This window comes from Dermochelys coriacea, chromosome 18 (assembly GCF_009764565.3).
Source record: "Dermochelys coriacea isolate rDerCor1 chromosome 18, rDerCor1.pri.v4, whole genome shotgun sequence".
Taxonomy (NCBI): Eukaryota; Metazoa; Chordata; order Testudines; family Dermochelyidae; genus Dermochelys; species Dermochelys coriacea.
In genome coordinates, this window is record NC_050085.1 from 19942667 (window position 1) to 19967762 (window position 25096).

General features: G+C 48.6%; 1 protein-coding gene across 5 annotated transcripts in view; it reads right to left on the reverse strand.

The window, feature by feature from the left end:
- The window catches only part of MEGF6 (multiple EGF like domains 6), a 272172-nt gene that overhangs the window by 228549 nt on the left and 18527 nt on the right, over window positions 1-25096 (reverse strand). For 4 of the 5 annotated variants that reach the window (XM_043499841.1, XM_038376878.2, XM_043499840.1 and 1 more), the window contains one exon: window positions 3760-3869. In XM_043499841.1, the coding sequence (XP_043355776.1) occupies window positions 3760-3869 (110 nt within the window). Of the gene's footprint in view, window positions 1-3759; window positions 3870-10569; window positions 10654-25096 lie in introns of those variants that run through there. The other variant, XM_038376879.2, reaches the window with a different exon arrangement.

Here is a 25096-nt window from a genome sequence, read left to right on the forward strand (position 1 = left end):
TTAAAGGATCCATAAAAGTCTAGACAAGAACCCAAAAAAACCCACGAAGTTCCCACGAGAGAACTGGGGGACTGGGCAGAAAAGTAATTACACCCTTGCAAGCCAAAAAGTTGGAGATGCTACAGGGCCCCCTCAGGACAGAATATTTTGATATGTGAAAGAACAACAAACAATATATTGCTGATTGAAGCAGAAAGGCTGGATACAAGTCACTTGCCATCCCACAGAGCAGTGTTGCATGGTGGGTAAATAGAACATTTAGGGTAAACAGCTCTCTGATCTGTTAAACAACAGCTTTCTCCTATAGTGATTGACAGCGGTGTGCCAACTTTAGCCACCAGGCTTAAGCATTCTGTTGTTGCTGCACCAGGTTCTAACAAAGTTTGACCAGACAGCGCAGACTGGACCAAATCATGTTATAACTGGGGCCAAGAACCTAGTCTACAGTCCTGGTCTAATTCAGTCATGGTTAGAACACAGCTGTCTCCCAGCATGGTTAAAGCACAGCTCTCTTGAAATACTATTGGGACCGCAGCATGTGACATATCATTAAATAGCACTATAAAGCCTCACAAGATAGAAATATGCTATGGCCATATTGGAGATGGAACAGCTATATTTTCACTTTGCTAGGGGTATAAACACAGTTTTAAGTTCAAAAGAAATTGAAGATAAAAAAAGAAAGAAGGTTTGAATGTAAGTTCCAGGAAGACACTTGGAAACCCAGTGCACATTTCCATGTGAGCCCATGCCAGATGTGATCAGTGAAAAAACCTCTGACTTCGGAAACTGAAACCCTTCTGCCACAAACTAAACAACAGCTCCACATTATCAAGCCAGCCTTTTTGCAGTCTAGATTCTCCAGTTCTGCTAGAATTTCTACTGAAGTGGGTTTGGGCCAGCAATGACCCTCCCAAAAGCCTTCCTTTTCTAATAGCATCATACAGGTCCTTCTTCTTGTCAACCACAAATCAAAGTTCATCCCTCACCTCAATTTCTGGTAACAATTTGGCATCTCCCTCTTTTTTTATTTTTCTGGAGTAGCAACAGCCTCATTTTCCTTTAGTCAGGGCTCAGCCTGAGTTCCTGCCAGTACTGGCTCCACCTGCAGAGACACCCAGGACTAACCAAGCTGACCCTGGAAGCTGTTAAAAAGGAGATAAAATATACAAGCTGCCTGTGACCGGGAATATTATCCTAAAATACTCCAAGTGTTCAGGGTTACCCAAACACAGAGGCAGCCAGCAGTGGCATTGCTGGAGTTATAGGGAGCCAGGAACTTAAATAGCCAAAGCAGAGAGGCAGGAATGGAATTGCAGAGTTAACCAAGACAGCAGGATAGTAAGATAGAGCGTGTTGCAGCCACAAGGTTCCTATTTTTTCACATTTACCCTCTTCCCACCAAAGTATTATTTTAACTGGTTACCTGAATCACCTTTGCCCCCACTTTGAAATCTCAAGGCTCGTGAACGGAAGCAAGAGAAAATCATTGGCTTTGAAGTCTGCTTTTTAACCTACATTGCAAGCACAAAGCAAAAACTTCCAGCTTTGTTCCTCCCGGGATTCATACGCAAAAATACCCAAACAAACAAAACTTAAAAGGGAACAACAGGGTCTATTGATTTATGCATAATAAGAAAGTAAATGGCATTTGTTCTCCTATCATGTCAGCAACAGGCACATGATGAATATTTAAATAGCCAAATGCCTTTGTTCTCAGAATGCCCAGACATACTTCATTCTTTATGAGAATCCGGCATCCTCCATGCCCTCTGCTTATTATCCCCTGAATCAATTCTTCTACAAACAGTCCAGTGCGGTTAGAGATTATTCCTACACCTTTGACTTTCAGTACGTACAGTTGGGATGACAAGTTAAGAGTTTCTCTAGGCAGCTCTCTTTCCCTTCCTCTTGCTCCCTTCCTGGATAGAATTATTCACTTCCTCTATAGGAAATTCATTACAGTAGTCACTTTTCTGAGTTCAGCTGAGAGTATTATCTGCCTGCTGCCACTGGGTTATTAAGGACCCACAGAGTTTCCTTTCACACAATGGATTTAGCCTCCTATATTATCATCCTTTAAATCAGAAAAATAAAAATTGGCTTGCTAGACACATCTTACTCTTTCACCCTCACTTCAAGAAGCAAAGTGCAAGCAAATGGGTCTGCAAGCCCTTCAGGGGAACAAAAGAGGACTAGCTGTCGGAGACATTTTCCAATGCCCCAGGTCAATTACAATCAAAATCATTTTAAAAATGGATATGAAACCTGTTGGCTTTCATTCTTTTGATGCCAGGACAGCCACCACGCACACCATTTGTTAGTTCGCCTGTCTGTCACCTCTAATGAAAGCTAAATTTTAATGACGTTGGTAGGAAATGCATCTCCCAATGCTAATTAAAAAAGGAGATGATGATTTTATTCAGTTACTGAGCATGAAATTAATAATATAATCATGAGGAATATACATGATACTCCCTCACTAGTAACTTTTATTTCTATGTATGTGCTTGGCTAGATCAGTGTGAGATCCAAGAGAATTTTTCTTTTTTCAAGCTATCCAAATATACCATTTTAGTCAACCATGTTCCATAATAAAAGCAAATACTAATAATACTTTGTACCTCCATAGCATAATCCATCAAGAGATTTTAATATATTTTAAAAACATTAAAGGAACCTTGCAACACGCTTGTGAAGTAGGTACTTTTATATCCATTTTACATATGGTTAAACTGGGGCAAAGAGAGATTTGCCAAAGTCTCAAAGCACGGCAGTGGAAAAACTGGGACTAGAACCCAGCAATCCTGACTCCAAGTCCCTCACTCTAAACCAACAGAGATATAACAACCCCAGCTCATTAATACCGGAAGTTAACTTCCTGTTCTGGGAGTGTGACATTAACTCTTTCTATTGTGGTCCTGCCAGTGCCAGCAGTTTAAGAATTCCCAACATCCTTTATAAGGGGAGATCAGCTGAAAAGAAAGTGGGTAGAGAGAGCCCGAAGTTCAGCCAGCTGAATTCCAAGCATGAAATATCCTAAAATATAACCAAAAATCATTTGACTTTTTTCAAGATATAAGGGGAAGCGTCTCTCAGATTATGTAAATTCACGAATGAACTGCTCTCATTCTTAGTTAACAAGTGCAGGAAGTGCACACAGTTGAACGTCCATAAATTTCCAGCCCAGTCTCACAGGGCTCCTGAATCACAGTAGTGAAACACATTTTTGTATATGAATAGTTCAAAGGCTTCATTTGTTCAAAAGCTTCATTTCCAAGGCTGCCTCCTATGATGAAGAGGTGAGAAGCAGCTCCAGAAAATGCTGAGCAAGAGGAATCTGTGGGCAAATTAGCTAACTATCACTGGCATGTTCACTTACATAACCAGCAATTAATGTTATGCTTAATGATAACTCCACTCAGAGCTAGGATTACAGCTTTCTGCAGCTTCTGCCACTGGGGCACTTTAAATCACCAGCTTGTGATTTTAAAATATTAGTAGATTTTGGCAACTGGGTAACTGAATAATGTGACCCTGAAAATCTCCGTGTGTTAGAATGTGGAAGTTCTATACAAAACAGAAAGTGGCTCACACCACTTCATAGGAGTCCAGAGAGAAACTTCCTCCCCCATTAAAAGAAAGTATTCTTCTAAGACAGGGGTTTACAGCATCTGCCGCAGTGTACTGACCATGAAATAAGCATACAAAGACAACTGGAATGAGGACAAACCCTCATCGGTGCACAGTGGTACTTACAGTAAAGGCAGCCAGCATCCCCTCCAAGCTGGGACCATCCTGGGCAGCACTTGTACACAGTCTGGTATTCCATGCTGTACACTTGCCTGTAGCCCGTGTAGTATGCTGTTCTAAAACACAAAACATAACCACCATTAACCCCAGGAGGAGGAGGATTTAGTATGAAAATGGAGTGCACAGAAGATTCAATTCTGACTATAGCACCTAAATAAAAATAATTTAATTTCAAATACTTTGCATATTTTCCGCATATTCTAATAACAATCATGGATCATAACATAATGCTTTTAATCCATTTTAAAGAGGGAGGAGACAGCCCGGGGGAGCGGGCTCCAGAACAAGCCTAGCACTTTTCTTCTTTTCCGAGCTGTGTATTTCATTAATTCTTTTGCAGTTTTGTGCGATCGCTTCCTCCCTAATTTAAACTGCTGTTTGTCAAAGGAAAGTCAATTTATAAAAACAACAGGTATTTAAATCTAGCATTGGTGAGCGAGTCACACCGAGGGGCTGGTGAGAGCTCAAAAACTATCTGGCTTATGATGAAGAAATTTTATATACATCATGCTAGCATCCTACCGGAAAACATCAAGCTATTCCATGCACAGACAGCTCCTGATGCAGTTGTAGATTAACCAACAAGCTACTCACATGCAGAGCTGTGGGGAAGTTTCCAGTCTCCACAATTCTCTTGCTCCCCCTTAGCAACCATGACTAACACTCAACCCTACATCACTGCACATAGGACTGGAAGGGACCTTCTGGCTCATCAAGTCTAGTCCCCTGCTATCGCAGTCAATACAGTTATAGAATCCCATTCATAAATGCATCAAGCTCTTCTCGGGGCTCCTGCCACTCCTTTACCCCTTTCAGAACCCCTGTCCTATTTATATAAAATAAAACTGCCTTCGTGACTGACAGCTATGGCCACTAAAGGGGTGCCAGGAGCATGGGGTGCCACATGCAACACTGCTTTCACATGAACCCAGTACTGGGTTCTGTGTAAAAGAACCCTCCGTCCAGCCCAATTTCTTCAAAGGGTCCCTGAAGATTGCAAACCTTCACAGCAATCCTGGGCCAAGTTTCTAGTGAACCTGCTCCTCTCCCAGGGAGGGGTTATTAGTCTTACATTCAAATTAGATGGTGTGGTGCACTTCAGGGTCTGGCTGAACTGAATCATAGGACTGGAAGGGACCTTGAGAGGCCATTTAGTCCAGTCCCTTGCACTTATGGCAGGACTAAGTATTATCTAGACCATCCCTGACAGGTGTTTGTCTAATCTGCTCTTAAAAATCTCCAATGATGGAGATTCCACAAGCTCCCTAGGCAATTTGCTCCCAATTAACAGCCACCCCAATATCCCACCCGACCAAATCCTGAAAAACCCCCACCAGCTGCCATCACAAATCTATTGCACAGGATAAATAACAATGATACCTAACTCGTAGAAATCAAAACCCTTCACAAAGGAGGTCAATATCATTATCCCCATTTCTCAGATGGGAAAACTGAGACACAAAGAGGAAAGTAACTTGCCCAAGGTCATCCAGCAGGCTAGTAGCAGAGTCAGTAATAGAACCCAAGTCTGCTGAGTCCCAGTCCTGTGCTCTATCCACTAAGCCACACCACATCTCTTGCAGCAGCTGAAGCTCCAGTGGCCCAGCAGGATCATTATGCTTATTTTTGGTAATGCCCACAGCCCTGAGCAGGAATGGGGCTCTGTTATCACAGAGATTGTACTAAGGCAGAAGTTGAAGATCTTTTAATGACTCCTGCTCATGACTTCCAGGTGAGATGTCAGTCTGGCGAACAGATGTTGAGTTAAAACATAAATAAATGTGACACTTTTCCCCCTGAAAAGTTAGTGCTCTATGTATCTGAAAATCAAAATGGAGATAAAATGTTTGAAGCTCATTTTAAAAATCCTACTTCGGCAGAAAATGAAACTGCTCACCCAAAGCACAATGGACAAACAGCAACAACAAATATTTGGCACAGCTGAAATTGTTGTACGCATCCACTGAAAATATTTATCCTAACTAATCCTGGTTGTTTGACTGTGTCTACATGATTCTACAAAGAAACTAAATAGTGATGCACTATCCAAATTAATTCTCATGAAGGAAATCTTCAACTACACTTCATTGCCAATGAGTATGTGAGGTCACAGCTGATAAAAATAAAAGCAGTTACCCATTTTTGTACAAGCTGTTAGCAAATTGTGAAGGAAGTAACCTGGGTTCACACACAGCTAAGAATGAAATTCACTAAAGACAGCTAGCAATCAGGCTGAAATCTATCGGGATCTCTTGGTATCAAGAGCTTCCCACTACCCAATGCCTTGTGTTCAAAATAAATATTGTTTTTAATGTAATGTAACGTGCATTACAATGTGCAAAGTTAATGCCAGGGACACAGTATGTAACTAAACCCAAAAGCATTCAGTGTAGAAATGAATAATATTACCCACCAATGAGTGGGGAACGAAAACATTTCTATGCATTGGCGTGACAGGAAAAGATTTTTTCCCCATGCAGATTCACTGAGACATTGCTGGACTGTACTACAACAGTCAGTGTGGGGGTTTTTTTTAGGCTGCATAGACTCATACATGGAGGGCAAGCTGCTCCAAGGAAAAATCAAAGGACAGTAGGAAAAACTTGATAGTTCTATTCTTCCCTTGGACATTCATGTGCAGCTCCTACTTAGGTCAAAGGGGAGTAGAGGAAGCAGTGCTTAAGCCTAAAACTCTCTAAAGTATTATAACAGACTACTTACAGAAGCAGTGAACTGAGATAACAAAGGCTAAGAACTACAGAAGAGGAGTTGAGGATATTGAAAAGTCCTGCCATATGCAAAACTTTACAAAAAAAAATGGGATCCAATATAACATTCTACAACAAATGAAGCACTAAATATTCCAACTGATCCAGACACTGAAAACTAGACTGGAGAAAACACAGCTCTTGGAACCACTCTCCACACCTGCTGGAATGACTCAATAACTTAGATGTTTTTGCATCCCTAATTTGAATGATTATCTGATCTTTTTGTTCAACTGAGCACTGGCATAACTTCCTTCAGGAGTTCCCACTCCTCTAGAAGTTGGTAGGATTGAGAGCTACTCTTGCTATCTAACAGAGCATCCAGAGATGTTGCGCAAAAAGAAATGGCAAAATATAGTTAATGGGACCCAAAACAATCAACATTCCCCAAGATACCAGCTCAGCAGCAAACCGTAAATCTCAGTCAAGAGATAACAGCGATGCAAAGCATTCATTCTGATGGCAAAGCAAAGCCATCAGCTAGTGCGGCAACCCAGTGTCAAATTCTCTCTTTTCTTGCCCTCCATTAGAATCAATAAAATCTAATAATGTGGGAGACTCCGCCCAGAGCCTGGGTTCCATTCTGCCCTCAACCGATTTTTAAATGTCTAGTTGAGCTGTGTGAGTGAACAGCCTTGGCCCATCTCCAACTAACTTTATAAGTCAGGCCCAAGATTAACACATTTTCTGAATCTTGAACCCAAGGTTCAGTTCAAGTAGATTTAAAATGTGATGCAAATATTTTCCACAGTCCCAATTGCCAGTGCCTCTATGGATGTCACAAAGTATAAAGAAAGTGGAAGGCAGAATAAGGAGGTGTGGAAAGAACGGTTAAAGGAAATTGTTTATCTTAGCTTTTGTTTTCTCTTTCAGAGTTTCTGGCCCAGAGTTATTCAGAACAGCCAGAGCTAATGGAACTCTAGCTTAGAAAAATACTATAGTGTCCTGCTGATGAAAGATCCATTTACATACCCTTGAGTACACTGCATACATGCATCAGCGTGTGATTCCTGAAGGCTATGTCAAACTAAAATCTTTATTGTTAAAACAGACATAAATAGTATCAAAAATATAACATTTCCAGGAGCAGCTAGCTACACAACCCCTTGGATGTTTAGTTTATCCAACGCAAAACAATTTTTCACACTCTAAACCAGCAACCACCATTTCTTGAGGTCCCACATATTAATACACCAGCAGGACCACAGAAGTGATAGTTGGACAAGACCTATTAGATAATCTAGTCCACCACCACTAATGCCTCGGTTAATGAAGGACTGTTCCTTACAGTCGATTTTCTAGCATAAAAGACAGGTTTCAGAGTAGCAGCCGTGTTAGTCTGTATTCGCAAAAAGAAAAGGAGTACTTGTGGCACCTTAGAGACTAATAAATTTATTAGAGCATAAGCTTTCATGAGCTACAGCTCACTTCATCGGATGCATTTGGTGGGTTTTTTTTCCACCAAATGCATCCGATGAAGTGAGCTGTAGCTCACGAAAGCTTATGCTCTAATAAATTTGTTAGTCTCTAAGGTGCCACAAGTACTCCTTTTCTTTTTTCAGCATAAAGTGTTATTTATTTTTATAAAATGTGACAATCCCAATAATCTGGGCCCATATACAAATTTTATTAAAACAACCACTATCACTTATAGCAATGTCCAAAAAACCCCCCAAAAAAACAACCAACCAACCCTCTCATACCCAACTGACTTTTGGACAATCCATGTCCAGACACCCCAATGGAAGAACAGAAGGTTTAAACCCTCAAAAATAAGCAATTAAACCAACTGATTGCACACAATGTTATTTTACTGTAAGAGTATATTGAGTAAGATCTTTTATGGAAGCTTGTAATGCACTGAACAGTCACTCTGAGATAGGCATACAGGTTATGGTTATGAACGTGTTAGTTACAATTACAATTTTCTATACATACAGTGGTGCCACTTCTGCTCTCCATTGCCCCAACCAGTATTCACCCGCCCTCCAGAAAAAGCCTGAAAAAATTAAACAATGCATTTGTCAGTGGACTCTGACTCACACAAAATTCATCCATTTTAGCAGGCTTGCTATGGGTTTAGGCTCCAAATGATATCACTTTACCAGTATCTGCAGTGCCACAAAAACATACACAGGGACATCAGGGGCTATCGATAATTACCACTAACGTTTACTGAATTATTCTCCACACAGCTCTACAGACAGCTGCTCCTCATTAAGCAGGTGAAACTACACAGAAGCACTAAACTGCACTAGGGAGAGGAATAGCAGATGCTGTATTTTCCTAGTCACATCCATTAACTCAGATAAGTTGCAGCCAAGTTCAGACCAGCCTTCTGTGTGTCAGATCCTGAGTCTGTTAATATGTTTCCTGAACCCAGTGTTGTTGGAGCACAGTCCAACTGGAGCAACTCCAGAGGGTGAAACAGAGGCTGCATAACATTCACATGGATGCCGTAACCGTGCACTCCAGTGACTTCAGCTGCACGGCACAAGAGAGTTTGGCATCAGATCGTCATTCTAATGGGATATACTGCTGCTGCAATGGAAACTTCCAGCAGGAAGATCAGAAAGAAGAGAACAGCAGAGACAGCCTGATGAAAGGATTTTTAAAGTTCCTTTTATATCACTTATTTTTCATATTTGATAGGTAAATTCTGCTCCCAGTTACATGGGAACAGCCCCATGTTTTTGGCAGAAACTAAATCCCAGCATTGGAACATACAAGCTGTCATCCACCCTGGAATTGTGAAACACCATTTGCCCCAACCCACTATTTGGCCACCTCTGAGGGCTCTGATTTCCACCCTCAGACAAGGTGATGTCTCTTTCCAAGACTGTCCTCAGTGTTGGGTCTGTGAGACTCTGTAAATTAGCTAGCCAAACTATGAAAAGAAAAGGAGTACTTGTAGCACCTTAGAGACTAACAAATTTATTTGAGCATAAGCTTTCGTGAGCTACAGCTCACTTCATCGGATGCATCCGATGAAGTGAGCTGTAGCTCACGAAAGCTTATGCTCAAATAAATTTGTTAGTCTCTAAGGTGCTACAAGTACTCCTTTTCTTTTTGAGAATACAGACTAACACGGTTGCTACTCTGAAACCAAACTATGCAGTTTTCTTGGTGGGCCTCTGCTCATTTCCTAGCAGACAGGGGTCCACTCCAAAAACCCACCAGCCACCCAAATCTTGTTTGGAATCTTAATCCAGAAGCTAAGGACTGAATGGGCTTGGATAATACATCCTTCTCTCTCTTAGGAATGGTCAGGCCACTTCAAGGCTGTTGTACCTCGGCAGACAGAATGGGGAATCAGGCTGCAACTGCCTGCACTGTGTCTGCTGTGGACAAACAGAGAGACCTTTGGTCTATGGGGCTGCCAAGTCAGCACATTTCACCAACACCACAATTCACTAAAAAGTGCATAAACCAAACCAAGACCAAATTGAAACAAATACACAGAATCGTTTTTTTAACCAAAAAAGGCAATAATAATACATAGTTAGCTTAAACCTCTACCTTCATCCTGTGTACAAGGCAACTTCTGTTCACAAGTAGACAGATGTTCCCAATGGAAAATTATGTTGTTTTAGTTCCTTGATTTACAGTGTCAAAAAACATGCATTAGCAACCTGAAACAGACATTTGTGACTGGAGAACTGGCAGCCTTTGAAGTAGTAGCAGACAAGGCACCTATCATTTCAAAGTGCTCCCTCAAACACAGTCAGAGAGACAGACTCTATGACTGAAAATCAGAGGGTTTGTTTGTTGCTTTATTACCATTACATAGATATTATACCAGATAATTACTGACAGTTATAGGTTAAGAGCAATTCCTTAAACCCACACTTAAAAACTGTCTCTAGTCCAAGATACTTCCTTGGAATTAGTTTCCTGATGCGTCTTTAATAAAGACTTGTAACTGTTCAAGGGGACGGGGAAACATCAAAGGGGGCAGAAAGCAATATAATGCTTGGCCCTGACCTACTTTAGCCAGGACAGCAGCCAGAGAAGAAAAGATCCAGAATTCAGCATTTGCAGTGTCCTTCCTTCACGACCCACTTCTCCAGCTTTCAACAGCCTCTATGCTCCCAAATTAGGCTCACCTGCTACTTATCTGATATCCTAAGAAGCTAAACAGCTGCAGTCACTTTCAGTTCAGACCACTGCACTTCAACTACTAAAGGCCAACTTCATCCCTGACACAGGCAAGTGTAATTTACCTGACTTGTGTATAGTTGTACCTGCTTACATCAGGGCTAAATTTGGTCCTACTTATCTATATTACACCCATTTTTAAGGAAGTCCTATTCTGCATCAAAGCAAGCATCAAGTCATCTGCTTCATGATAGCAGTTATCATAGTAAATCTCCCCAACAGCTGTCATCACCTCTCAGAGCAGACATTACAGCTCTTCTGGCAGTGCCAGCCCATTGCTCCTCACTGATTTCATCCACAGCCTACCATGCTGCCTCACTCAGTGGTGCTTGACCGTTACAGAGATGATCACTGATGCGTATCTGCTGTTAACAAACTCCACATCACAGAGCCAACAGCAGCTGAAGACCACAGCTGAGCTGCTGACAGCATCCTGCACTAATTTAATCTTTTTCCAGAAAATCTGACATTCGTATTGCCCAATGACGGCTGGAAGAGAGCCCATGGATGGCAGCATGTTATTCTCTGATTCACAGATTCTAAAGCCAGAAGGGACCATTATGATCATCTAGTCTGATGTCCTGCATCACATGGCCCACAGAATTTTACCTCGTGATTCTTTAATCAAGCCTAGAAGAACTCCACTGCTAACTGTAGCATAGACAATTTCAGCCTGTAGACCTTTATCTGTCCAGATTTTTAGCTCTGTACAGCCAGAGAAGCCAATGAACCCCCATTAAACATTTCAGTGACTAAGGACCAGAATCCTACTTCCACAAAAGTCAATGAGAAGTTTTTGCCATTGATTTCTGAAAGACTAATATTAGGCCCTAATTAGGCCAGGAAGCAGTGCACAGTGAATGTGCATACATCGACTACGCCAACAAACAAACCTAAATGTGAGTCAGCATATTATTCACTGGCAATCTGACTGTCTTGGAATCAGTCTTCAGTCCAGACCACTGTATAGTCATATTTCAGAGGCAGCATTAGTACCGCACTGTACTTTTTTAAACAACAACCTTTCTGGAGAACCAACAAACAAATCATAATTTGAAGTAAAATCCCAATCTAACATGGTCAAAACCCAGGCATGGAATCTGATCTAATGCAAAAGGGATGTGTGTCAGTGTCTTAGTTTTAACACCTTTTCTATCCTGGAACAGAGCCAGTCCTCAAATCTCTGCCTGAAACTTTTTTCCATTTGAATCCGGGGAAGAGTTTTGTCACTGTTAAAAATCAGAGCATGTCCCTCAATTGAATTTTCATGACTTGGGTTGATTCTCTGTACTTTCGTATAGTAACTGCTCCAGGCAATCTTATTATTCTTCTGATTATTGAGTAGTCTTTGCTCTGATGAGATTAAAAGAAAATGGGAATATATTAATATTCTTAAACCCCCCAAAAGATGGGATTTCCAGCTCAAACTGATTCCTAATATTGTCAGTTTAAAATGTGCCACGGTCCCCAAACGACTCTCCCACAACGTATCTGCTCCAGTCCAGCACCAGACTGGATTACTGCATTGCAGATACAACCAAAGCTGTGCAGGTAATTGATTTTTGGTTCAGTGCCAAACCTGGAAAAAAAAGTTTATTTCAGGTCAAGGAAAGGTTTCATTGGACCTGAAACAAAACAGTCTGGCAGGCCCAAATCTGCATTTGGAAATCAAAAATAGTTTCAGCTGAAAAATTTCACCCAGCCCTAGATACAACTACAGTAAGTATCAGGGCGGAAAACTCAGCTAGAGAAGAATGTACATTTCTACATGATTTGTGGTGCTTCCCACATGGATCACATTACAACTGTGCTCCACAGAAAACTCTGATCTGCAGTTCTATGTGTTCGTTTTAATCTATAAAGCCCTTTAATGATTTGGGTTATATGTTTCTTAGAGACTGGATTCTCTCCTGTTAAACCATGGCAGTTGAGATCAGCTGGGACAATCAGTCTCACAGTTCCTAGATTGGTTAGGATCTGGGGGCAGGACATTCAGTGTGAAGAGTCGTTGACTCTGGAACTCGCTTCCCCACATCGGTTTGTCAAAGTCTGAATTTGTTGACCTCTCTATTTATGTCGACTTTTAGTGGGGGGTGAATGGGAAGGTAGGGCAGAGCTTGTGTTTGTAGGCGGGTGAGAAGCATTTAATGTTTTGTTGTTGTTAGTGTTGTTTCATCAGATTTATTTTGTGATGTGCTCCGTCACTGATTTTCCATGGGCCTAAAGTCTTGAAATAGGGATAGTATAAAAATCAAACAAGCAAATATCTGCTTATTTTAATTACAAAAAGACAGATTTTGTTCCTGTACCTTGTAGCAAGATAGGAACAAATACAGATCAGGGTAGTGAGACAGACTCCATTTTGCCATCATCCACAAAACTGTTAGCTACATTCTGACACATCCCTGGTGAGGCGAGAAGCAGAAAGAACTCAGCTAGCTTGTAAGGCCGCAGGATGAGTCTTTGGTGGCAGCACTTGAGATAGGTGAAGGGAGGAATCACTTCTGCAACCCTGTTAACACTCTGAAGCTGAAATTGTTGAGAATGAAACATTACTCTGAAATGACATGGCTGATTCCAGGAACATAACCCCATATTGTCTGGTGCTTACAGAAAATAAAATGTCCCTTCAATCTTTAAGACTCCCAATTTCTCTCCAGAACTCACCATCACATGGACATCCAGTTCTTCACAGTCATCTTTATATGTCAGTGTTTCTGGTTCAATGCCTTTGAAAGAGGCTGCTGCCTTGGTCAGTACAGTTTGGAAGAGGGCAGGTTTGGGACTTCTATTTTAATGAGAACAACGTGGCACAGCTGTCGGGGGACAGCTTTCTCTTTGCCTAGCTTTTGAAAGATCCACTTGAATAACCGTTTCGCCCTTCCCCTATATACAGGTCATTTGAAGCTTTTTAGCAGATGAACATTTCACTTTCAGCTTTCAATATGGAATTCTTTCATGTGTGGAAGAGACACTAAAGGAGACTTATAAAGTGCTGGCATGGCAGAGCATGGTACCAGGTGGCAGGGAATGGGATATGAAAAGTAAACATTGAATTTTTACCCAGCATTAAACCTTTTTCTTAATAGCTGCTACAGCAATAAATAAGAAAAATGCCATTTACAATATTCTGTAAAATAAGGTAGTCTGGATTTATTCTGCATTCTATTCATGTTCTATTGCCCAAGTAACACTTTGTGATATATTAATATATGTCAGTTCCTACTAACAATTACAAGGAGTTCTTACTCTTCACTGTTTACTTGGGATCACTTAAAATACTGTGACGGGGCATGGCCAGATGGCTATGGAAGAGTAGTCTTATTGGGATCCGGGAAGTGGGCGGGCAAAGCCAGTCCACCGCAAAAGGATCCCCCCAACCTAAAAGGGGGATTCACAGGACCTAGATGCCCAAAAAATTCCGGGGGACAACTAATGAAATAACAGGGACAGGAGTGCGGTCAAAGGGTCAAACGAAGGGAACCGGACGGGGAGACCGAGCAGAGAACCCCGGACAGCGCCCACTGCTCCTCAAAGGCGTCAAGGGAGTCAGAGGACGCCGCCCAAAGGAACTCTGCCCGGATACGTGAACGGACCGAGGATTGGAAATAGGCCCCACAGTCACAGGAGATTCCATCGGCCAACCTCCTCACTCTGGTTTTATAGATGGCCGTTTTTGCTAAGGCCAGGAGGAGGCTGACCAGGAGATCCCGTGACTTTGTGGGGCCACGGATAGGGAGTGCATAAATGAGAAGGGAGGGGAGAAGTGCAACCAAAAACGTAATAAAATTTTGGTGAGGAGCCGGAATAGGGGCTGCAGCCTGGCACACTCCAAGTATACATGTGCCAGGTTATCCCTCACGCCGCAAAAGGGGCAGGTGTCTGGGATTGAGGTGAACCGCGCCAAGTACACGCCCGTGCTCACGGCTCTGTGAAGGAGCCACCAACTGACATCCCCGGCGGGCCTTGGGACTAAGGTGGAATATAGGCTGGCCCACCGGGGCTCCTCACCCTCCAAAGGTGGCAGGAGGTCCCGCCATTTTGTATCGGGGCGGGACACGAGGGTGAGGGCATGAAGGGTATGGAGCACGAGCCTGTAGAGATGTTTTCTTGGCGCGGTTTGAAAGCAGACCGGCTGCATCTCGTGCAGCTGGCTTCTAGTGAAGGGGTGAAGGGGTCGGTTGAGTCCACGGGGCAGGGGTCCAATTAAAAGGTCCGGTGGGCCTGGGGTAGCGGGTGGGCGGGACGTGCCCTCGTGCAGTACCCGGTCGAGATGAACCCGAGCAGCGGGTGGCAAAGCGGCCTTCACCTCCTGAAGTTTGCGCCGGGGAGTACAAGGTCTGGAAAGCCCCATGCGCTGAGCGAGCGTCAGGGGATCCAGCCAGTCTCCCCAGTCATAGTCCAGGAGGTCTCCGACTCTTGTGACCTCTGCCAGGATCAATCTCTGGCGCACCGAGCGGGACTCCGCCACCTGCACACGGAGCTGGGGGTTGTGTAGCAGGGGCTCCGCGAGGAGATCTGCCCCCTCGGTGGCCGCCACGGACCTGGTTGTTGAAAAGAGTTTCCAGGTCCGGAGGAGGTCCTGGTAGAAGACTGGCAGCCTGGAGAGGTCTCGCGGAAGACACTCGGGTGGAGATAAAGGAGCTGCCGGTCGTATCGGAGCCCTCGGAAGCGGCGCAGGAAGGCGTGCGCCAGTATGCTCCACGCCAGACCACCTGCACCATAAAGTCCTCTGCAGGGTCTGGAGAAGGAAGACATGGACCTGAGTGAGCAGACATTTTAGGCCCTGCCCTCCCTCCTCCAGAGGTAGATGGAGAACCCCTGCAGGGACCCAGTGAAGTCCTGACCAAAAGAACTCCAGAATCGATGTCCGGAGGTTGGCCAGGAAACCCGGGGCTGGGACCAGGGTGTTAAGCCGGTACCAGAGCATGGACAGGACTAGTTGATTAAGCACCAGCGCTCTCCCTCGAAGGGAGAGGCACCGGAGTAGTCCTGTCCATTTCCGGAGCCGCTCTATCACCCCGCCCTCTAAATTCTGCCAGTTCTCCGGCGGAGAGGGATGCGTGGCAGAAAGGTAAACACCCAGATAGAGCAGTGGACCCGTGCTCCACCAGATGGTCTGAAGCGCGGGTGGGAGGGAGCTCGCCTGCCGCCAGTCCCCTACCACCAAGCCAGAGCTCTTGACCCAGTTGACCTGTGCGGAGGAGGCTGCCGAATAGATGGCCTGGCAAGCCTCCACCCGCGCCAAGTCGCCCGGGTCCTGGACCACGAGGAGCACGTCATCAGCGTACGCCGACAGGACCAGCCGCAGCTCCGGCTCCCGCAGCACCAACCCTGTCAACCTCCTTCGGAGGAGACAGAGGAAGGGCTCGATCGCCAGAGCATACAGCTGGCCTGAGAGGGGGCACCCCTGCCGTACTCCTCGCCCGAAGCTGACCAGTTCGGTCAGGGTCCAGTTGAGCCTGACCAAACACTCTGCAGAGGCGTACAGCACCCGGAGAAAACTCACAAACCTGAGTCTGAAGCCAAACTCTTGCAGAGTGCTCAGGAGATACCCGTGATCCACCCTGTCGAACGCCTTCTCCTGATCTAAGGACAGGAGGGCGAATGACAGACCATCCCCGAGTTCCAATAGGTCCCGGACCAGATATAGGTTGTCGAAGATGCTGTGGCCCGGGACGGTGTAGGTCTGGTCTGGGTGGACCACGTCTGCCAGCACGGACCCTAGCCGCAGCGAGATGGCTTTTGCCACGACTTTGTAGTCTGTGCTGAGGAGCAAGACAGGACACCAATTTCGTAAATCGCGGAGGTCCCCCTTCTTCGGCAATAAGGCCAGCACGGCTCGCCTGCACGAAAGAGGGAGGACCCCGCTCTGCAAAGACTCGGCCCAGACGGTGACTAGGTCTGGGCCCAGGATGTCCCAGAACACGCGGTAGAACTCCACAGTCAGCCCGTCTATGCCCGGAGGCTTATTGGTGGGCATGCGACGGAGGGCTTCCGAGAACTCGGCCAGAGTGAGAGGCAGCTCTAGCTGGTCTCGGTCGCCCGCGCTGACCGTCGGGAGCTCCTCCCACAGCACTCTGCAAGAGTTAGGATCGGTTGGATCCGGAGAGAAAAGGCTTGCGTAGAAGGCTCTCACCCTCCCGCACATCTCCACCGGATCCGTGAGGGGGGTGCCATCTTCTGCCAATAGGCAGATGACATGTTTTTTAGCCCCCCTCTTTTTCTCCAGGGCGTAGAAGAAGCGGCAGCCGCGATCCATCTCCCGAAGGAGACGGATGCGGGATCAAACAAAGGCCCCCCAGGCCCAATGGTCCACGAGGGTCCGGAGCTCCTCCCGCTTCTCCCAGCACGCTCCGCAGAGAGGTGGATCCTCGGGGCTGGCGGCCAGACGCCTCTCCAGCTCTAAGACCTCCCGTTCCAACTGCTCTATCGCCGCATCCCTCCGTCGGCTGGCGCCCCGGGTGTAGTCACGGCAGAAGAGCCGGGCGCGCACCTTCCCTACGTCCCACCACCGCCGTGCCGAGGGAAAGGCTCGCCGCTGCCCTCGCCAGGCCAGCCAGAACTCCCAGAAGGACGCCACGAAGCCCGCATCCTCCAGCAAGCTGTTGTTAAAATGCCAATAGGCCGGCCCCAGCCTCTCCGCGCAGAGGGAGGCTGTCACAGTGGCTATATGATGGTCAGAAAAAGGAGCCGGCCGGATGCTGGAGGAGTGGGCTCGTGAAAGATGAAAGCGTGATAAATAAATGCGGTCCAACCGGGAGTGGCACGACCGATGGGCCTCCACCCGGAAAAAGGTGAACGTGGAAGTGTCATCCGGGTGGTGGTCGCGCCAGACGTTCACCAGGGAGTGGTGTTCGACTATCTCCTGGAGGACGGCCACGGCGGCCGGGCTCTGCTCGGTTCCCGAGCGGTCCCGCTCCTCAAGGGTGATGTTAAAGTCCCCTCCCAGGACCAGGCACTCCTGAGGATCCAAGGTGCTGAGGAAGGTGGATGCCAGCTGATAGAATTGCAGCTGCTCCGGGCTCGCTGCTGGGGCATAGATGTTGACAAGGTTGACTACGAGCCCCTCCATGTGGACCCGGAGGTGCAGCAGGCGACCCGGCACAGCCTCGGCGACCCCAGCACCTTGGGCCGTAGGTCGGGGGGAAAACAGGGTCGCCATTCCAGCTGTACGAACTGTGAGGTGGCTAAAGTAGACCCTGTCCCCCCAATCCAGCCGCCAGCTGTCTTCGGCGGTCGGATCCGTATGGGTCTCCTGCAGGAAAACCACAGAGTACCTCCCCTCTTGAAGGAAGGAGAGCACCTGGGACCTGCGGAGACCCATCCTACAGCCGCGGGTGTTCAATGTTGCGATGGTAAAGCGTGCCATGAGGAGGGCTGGGGGGGATCCTCGCCGGCAGGGATGCTTGTGGCTCCCGGCGGGCCGCGCAGCAATCCATGACCCACCCCGTAGGTGAGTAAGGAATCACGGAAGAGGCGGACCCGCTGGTAGGCCGCAGCGCCCTGCCTCCCGGTCCTTTTACCCTCCCCCATGAGGGCCCTTGCGGCCCAGAGGATTTGATGAAAGTCCCCCCATCGCTGGAGGGCAAGCTGGACTTTGTTGCGGGAGCCACAGACGTCTTCTAGAAACTCCCGCAACTCCTCTCGCAGCGCATGGGGGGTTGGGGTTATGGTCTGGTTACTCCCCGACGGGGCCCTTGGTACAGCCCCGTGGCCCACCAAGACGGGCAGACAGGGTGCGGACCCCCGACGGGGCTCCTGATGGGTTGACCTGAATGCTGGGGCGATAGGGGGCGGCGGAGGGAGGATAGCAGCCCCTGGTGGGTCGGGACGGGTAAACACAAAGGCCGCTCCCTGGGAGTCATCTGTTGGAAAGGGGAAGGAGACAGTCCCGGGGCAGCAATAACATCTTGGGAGGTGGACGGGATAAGGGCAGGGGCAGGGGTAGAGGTGAGAGTCTGGGCGGGGAGAGGGCTCTCAGTGATGCCGGGCACAAGCTCTCTGGTGGATTTGGCAGCCACGGCATCAGGAGATGGACTTTCTTCTGTAGGGTCCTCTCCCGGAAAGGAGGTCGAATGCTCCTCACCAGCGAGGGATGCCCCTGGTGGCTCAGGTTCCAGCTGCGTGGCACTGGCCGTCGCCTCAACAGGCTCGGCGGCCCTCAGTGGGGTGCCCTCTGCAGCCGGGTTGATGGAGGAGTCCAGGGGCTCCTCGGAGGTGGGGGCAGAAGCAACGGTTAGGGGGAGGGAACATGGGGAAAGGGGGGCTGGAGTGAAGTCACCCAGATCGAGGCCCGCTGGCATAGGATCGTCCTCCCCCTGGGTGACCGAGCTCAGACCCAGGGCCTCGATCTCCTCATATATAGAGGGGAAATTGTTTTCCGCTACCCCGGGATTCTCCCCGCCAGCACCTGACGCAACGGTTGCTTCGGGGCACACTGGGGTTTCAGATGGTGCCTCGGGGGCCTTGGAGGGGAGGGACTCCCGTGTAGGGGAGATACCGCCTTCCAGTGCTGCCACGTCTTCCCCAGCCGGCACCAGTGGATGGAGCACACCCATGGGTAGAGCGGAAGACTCGGCATCGGTGCCCCCCTTCCTGGTCTTCCGGGGGGCCTCCGCGTCAGATGGGAGGAGCGGAGCTCAAGCCTTCCGCTTGCCCCGCTTCCCCTGGACTAGGGCCCAGCCCTCCATGGCATCATCCGGGGGCTGGCTAGCAGGGATTGTGTCAGGGGGCAGAGGCAATGGCTCAGGGACTCGAGGGGGTAACGGTGGGGCAGCACAAGGGAGGGAAGATTCCCCTTGGGGTGGGCCCTCTCCCATGCCTGGCGGTGTCCCTGCCGCATCCTCCTCCACAGGCCCCGCCAGATTGCAAGCAACGGGGGTGGGGCTCTCCCGCTCGTCTGGGCATAGTGGGGGCGGTGCCCCTTGGGCCTGAGTGGGAGCAATGGTGGACTGGGAAGGAGGAGGGGTGGTTTCGGGCGCTGGGCAGCCAGGGGTGCCGGCGATGACAGGGCTGGTGCCCTGCCGGGGCTCGGGGGTCCCGGATGCCCCTCCTTGCCGGGCCAAGGGGCAGTCCCTCCGGACATGCCCCATCGCCAGGCAAAGGTAGCACCGGGCCTCCCCCGTGGAGTAATGCACCCGGTAACGGGCCCCCTGGTAGGGGACTAGGAAAGACCCCTCCAGCGCCTCTCCGTCGCGCGCCGCCGGCGGAAGTTGAAGCTGCACTTGCCGGCGGAACGAGAGGACGTGATGGAGGGCGGGGTCTTTGCAGACCAACGGGAGAGGGCTGATGACAGAGATGGGCTTCCCCAAGGTAGAAAGGGCGGGTAACAGGGCGGCATTGGGGAGAAAGGGAGGGACGGAGGTCAGGACCAGGCGGACGCCCATGTCCTCTAGCGGCTCTAAGGGGACAAAAACGCCCCCCACCGCCAGGCCCTTCTCCACCGCCTCCTGGGCGCCGGCCTCCGATGCTAAGAAGAAGACGACCTTGCCATACATTTTGGAGGCCGCCACAATGGCCGTGGGCCCCACCACCCTCACCAATGCCCGCACATAGGTCTCCACGTGGGGCGAGGTGGGCACCAGGAGGCAACGGACGCCATGCTTCCTGGTCATGGTGGGAAAGGGGCCCCGGCCGCTATAGATGGTGGTGGAGGCGGTGGGCTGGAGAGATGACGTAGTGGCAGGCAGGGGGGCTGCCGCCACCTGGGCGTACACCCTGGGGGCTGGGGGAGGGACACTCACAGAGCTGGTGGAGGGAACAGCAGGGAGGGACGGCCCAGCCAGTGGTGGGGCCGGGGCATTGGGGGAAGCCCCTGCCATGAAGGGCCTGGTCTTTTTAGCGGGGCCCTTCCCCTTCTTCTTCCCCTGGCCCTTCCCGCCGGCTGGGGGGACTCCCCCCGAATCTGAGGGGGTGAGAGATGTGGCAGCAGTGGAGGTCACCCCGGTGCCCATTGCTGCTGGTGCCCCAGCGGGGGCGATGGCAGATGGTTCGGCGGCGGAGGTAGAAGCTTGGGGGGTGACAGAGGGGCAGGCGGGGGAGGGGCAGCTCGGGCTGCTGGAGGGGCCCCACCCGTCTGATCCCCCTCCATCATGAGCAGGGAGGGAAGGAGGGACACTAGAAGAAGGAAGGGAGGGGGAAGCAGGTCGACCACTCCTCCCCACTAGGCTGCAGGCAGGGGAGGAGGGCGCCAAAAGGGGTGGGCTGGATGGGGGGCAATCAGGGGTTAGGGGTCAGTCACTGACACAAGGTGGAATTCCGGCTCCTCTTGGTGCACGAGGGGAGGGGGGGATACAACAACATTCGGGGTGCAGTGAAAAGGGTTGAAACTAAAATGGGGAATTGCACAAGCACATGGGAGGGGACATGGGCACACGGAGCGAGGGGCTAAGCGGTCTGGAGGTAGAGCAGGGAAACCAAGGGGCGAGCCTCAGAGGCTGGGGCAGGGCAAACAAACAAAGGCTGCAGAAGGAAATGGGCGGGGCAGGCAAACAAGCTAGTAAGGGGGGCTGGGGCAAAAAAGGGGGGGCAAAGCTGCAAGTAGCAAATGGGTCAGGTAGTAAAGGGTAAAGCTGTGGGGTGGGCAGTCCGGGGGGGGGCACGTGCACCCACTTGTGCTTGCACAAGTCTTTTTAGGCTGGTTGCTGCTTCTGGCCCAAAGGGTAGAAATAGGGCGTGGCAAGCCAAGCAAGCAGCTGAGTCCAGAGGCAGGAGCTGAGGCAGATGGTATACAGCTGGTGGGGGTAGTGGAGGGGGCAGCGATGGTGGTAGCAGTGGTGAGGGATGGGGGGGACACAGATGGATCGGGGGGCAGCTCCACGCCACACCCCTTGTGTCCATGGCAACACAGTCAAGACCCCCACCACAAGAGCACAGTTTGAAAAATTACTCAGTCTGAGGGCCCCCTCCACGGTGGTCTGCAAAGTCTCTAGGTGCTCCCCCACTGGTGGATGGTCCTCTTCTTCTCCTCCTCGGGGATTCAGCAGCTCCAGGCAGCAGACTCCACAGGAGCAGCAGCAGCAGCTCCAGGAACTCCAGGTGGTGGTCCAGGCAAATAGAAAGGACCCCTCTCAGGTGGTGGTGGTGGTGGTGTCCACAACAGCAGTGGCTGGGGTCCCTCACTCCTCCTCTCTGGGGAGTGGGCTAGCAGCCCCCCCCCCCCGGGGCTGCAGTTGGAGGAGTAGCAGCACCAGAGAGTGGGGGTCCAGCAACCAGGTACCAGAGAACAGGGGCGAGGTGTCTGGCCCAGCCAGGGGAGCAGCTGGAGCAGCAGGGAGAGGTTAGGGCCTAGCAGCAGGAGTAGCAGCTTCCCACCTCCCTCCAAGCTGGAAGGCTATGGGAGAGCAGTGGGAGAGAGAGAGATTCACTGCAGGCCAAACAAATCCCTGGTACCAGGATAAGTGAAATGGCAGCTGCTCCAGGTCAATTAAGACACCTGGGGCCAATTAAGCACTTTCCAGAAGGCAGGGAGAAGGCTAGGTTGATTGGGACATCTGAAGCCAATCAGGGACTGGCTGAAACTAGTTAAAAGCCTCCCAGTCAGTCAGGTGGGGGTGCATGTCAGGAGCTGTGGGAAGAAGTTGCGCGGTTGGAGAGGCTGAGTAGTACACACCATATCAGGTACAAGGAAGGAGGCCCTGAGGTAAGGGTGAAGTGGAGCTTGAGGAAGTGAGGGCTGCTGTGGGGGAAGTAGCCCAGGGAATTGTACATGTCATGTTTCTAAAAGGTCAGCTACCATAGCTGATATTATTAGGGTCCCTGGGCTGGAGCCTGGAGTAGAGGGTGGGCCTGGGCTTCCCCGTCCCCCACACACCTTTGCCCCTGATTAATCACTGAGACTGGGAGACTACAGAGACTGTGCAAGGAAGGATAACTTCTCCTCACCTCCCTCGCTGGCTTATGATGAAAATGGCTCAGTAGACTGTGACCCTTGTCTCTAGAGAAAGAAGGGTTACGTGGAGGGTCACAGTGAGCCTCTTAGGCTAGCGAAATCTGCCAGGAAATGCAGGACCCACGGAGGCAAGGACAGAGCTTTGTCGCAATACTTATGGGAGGAACTGGTAGACTAATGTAGGACCCCTTAGATCGCCAGAAGTTGGGAAGGCTGTGGACATAGCGCAAGCAACTCCAATGAGGAGAGCACCCCTGGTTACATATGAAATGCTGATAACAGGCTCTGGAAGAAGCAACCTCCAACCCCACCTCAGCTGGGGGGAGAATGGCCACAATTGAAGTGTCAGGGTGGGAGGTGAGTAAAGAGGGGAGAATATGAGAAGGTCTCAGAAGATCCTATCCACACAAAATGGCCTTGCTATTATTAAATGTTATAATCGTGGAGTAGCAACCAGCATGGGGCTCCACTGGGATGGATGCCATACAAACGTAGTAAATTGCAGTCCCTGCCGAAAAGAGCTTACAGTCTAAAGGACAAGCCTTAGCAGGTGGGTGAGACAAACAAGTGGACTGGGGTGGCGGTTCAGGAATACAGGGTCCAAAAAGCTAACAGAATGCAGGCAGTTCTTAACCAATCAGAGACTGTAACTACAACTCATCACCTGCCTAGCTGTTAATCAGGTTGCAATTTCCTACATGTATCAAGTAACAGGCAAGTTCTGAGAAAGGAATTGAAGGACCGAAAGGACCAATTTTGACTGGGAGCTTTTTCCATTTGTAAGGGGCAGTGTGGGAAAAAGTATTTCTTGGGAAAGCAGATTATCAAGGCTGACATCACTGGCGAAGCTAGGGCAGGGGTCGACCTTGCAATACAAAACAAGCCTTACACATAGGACCAAGTTTTCAGACACTGGCACTTGCATTACACCTGTAAAAACTGTGCGTACAAAAGGAGGGCTTTCATGGGAGCAACTCTGCCACCACTATTTGAAAATGTGTACACTCCAACCCCATGAACAGGAAAATGTGCAAAGCAGGTTGAATGTTAATTTGGGGCTATATTACACTGACAAACAGAGGAGAACAATATGTGTTAACGAGAACAAGTGCTGCTTACTTAATTATCCATGAACCCCAGGCAAGTTGCACCCTGGTAACTGAAAAGTTGCCTGGAAAATCTGCACCAGTACCATTAGGTTCCTGTCTACATTACAAAATTTTACCAGATGAACCAGGATGTGAAGAATTGAGTTGCTGACACAGTGCTAACTGGTCAGAGCAGGCCAGGCAAATCACATCCAGTATCATCTTAACTAACTAATCATGATTAAATCCTGTGGGGGTTTTTGACAGAGAATTTTTTTTGTCAGCAAAAATGTATTTCTGTTTTCCAACCAGTTTTATTATTAACACACAAACTTAATTCACAATAAGTGATCGGTTTGAGAAACCCTGCCCTTTAAACTTTATAGTGGCTTTATCTGTACTTTCCTGCTGTGAAGCCAACACAACTGATGCTGTTGGGATAATACAGATGATGCACTTAATTAATATAATTAACATGGTATGATCATGGAAAACAGAGGCAATGTGGGTTAAGATATCTGGAAACAAATACAATGGCTAACCTGCTCCAAAAAGAAACAGAGAACCTACATTCTACAAACTAAATGCTTAAAGGATTTGAAATTTTCAACATTGAGCATTGTTATAGTAGTTATATTACACTGGCACCCACAGACACCAGCTGGAATCAGGGCCCATTGCACTAGATGCTATGCAAATCCATAGGAACACACAGTCCCTGTCCATGATTGTGTTTAAAGGTTCACAAAATCCTTTGGGATTCCCCTATTTCTAGCCAGACCATGGTGTAAATAAATAGCTGCACTATTGATGGTTAATCTGTGGCTTTGAGCCACATGTTTTTCTGCACGTGTCTCCCTTCGTAGATTTGAGTCAGCCACTACATGAATTCTTTGTTACCCTAATAAAAACTGCAACATGAAATCAATACAAATCAGATAGCCAAGGCACATATGCAATAGTAACTAGCATTCTCCAAACTGGTGACTGAATTTAATGCCAGAGCCTTCTGCGAGCCCTAATACCAAGTTGACGGTGACTTCTGTTAGCTGTTATTGTTAAGTGTGTAACTTTATAATGCACCTTTTATGTTCTTTGCATTGCCCACTCCTTCTCCCTCTGAGCTAAAGGGGGGAGCAGGGGAGCACCTGTATTGTCCACTCCCTTTTGTATACTAGAATATACCACTTATACCCCCTCACTTCCCTGCAGCACTCATTATAACTGCACCAAGCCTCTTCTAAGGCCGCTTTCAGTGCTACTCTGTGGCTCATCCATCAAGGAAGGTAGGAAGGTGATGGGCAGCCTGGTCTGCCTGGCTTTTCACCTTTGCAACAATCCCCACCTCCTCCAGTCCAGAACCTGAATAAACTTGA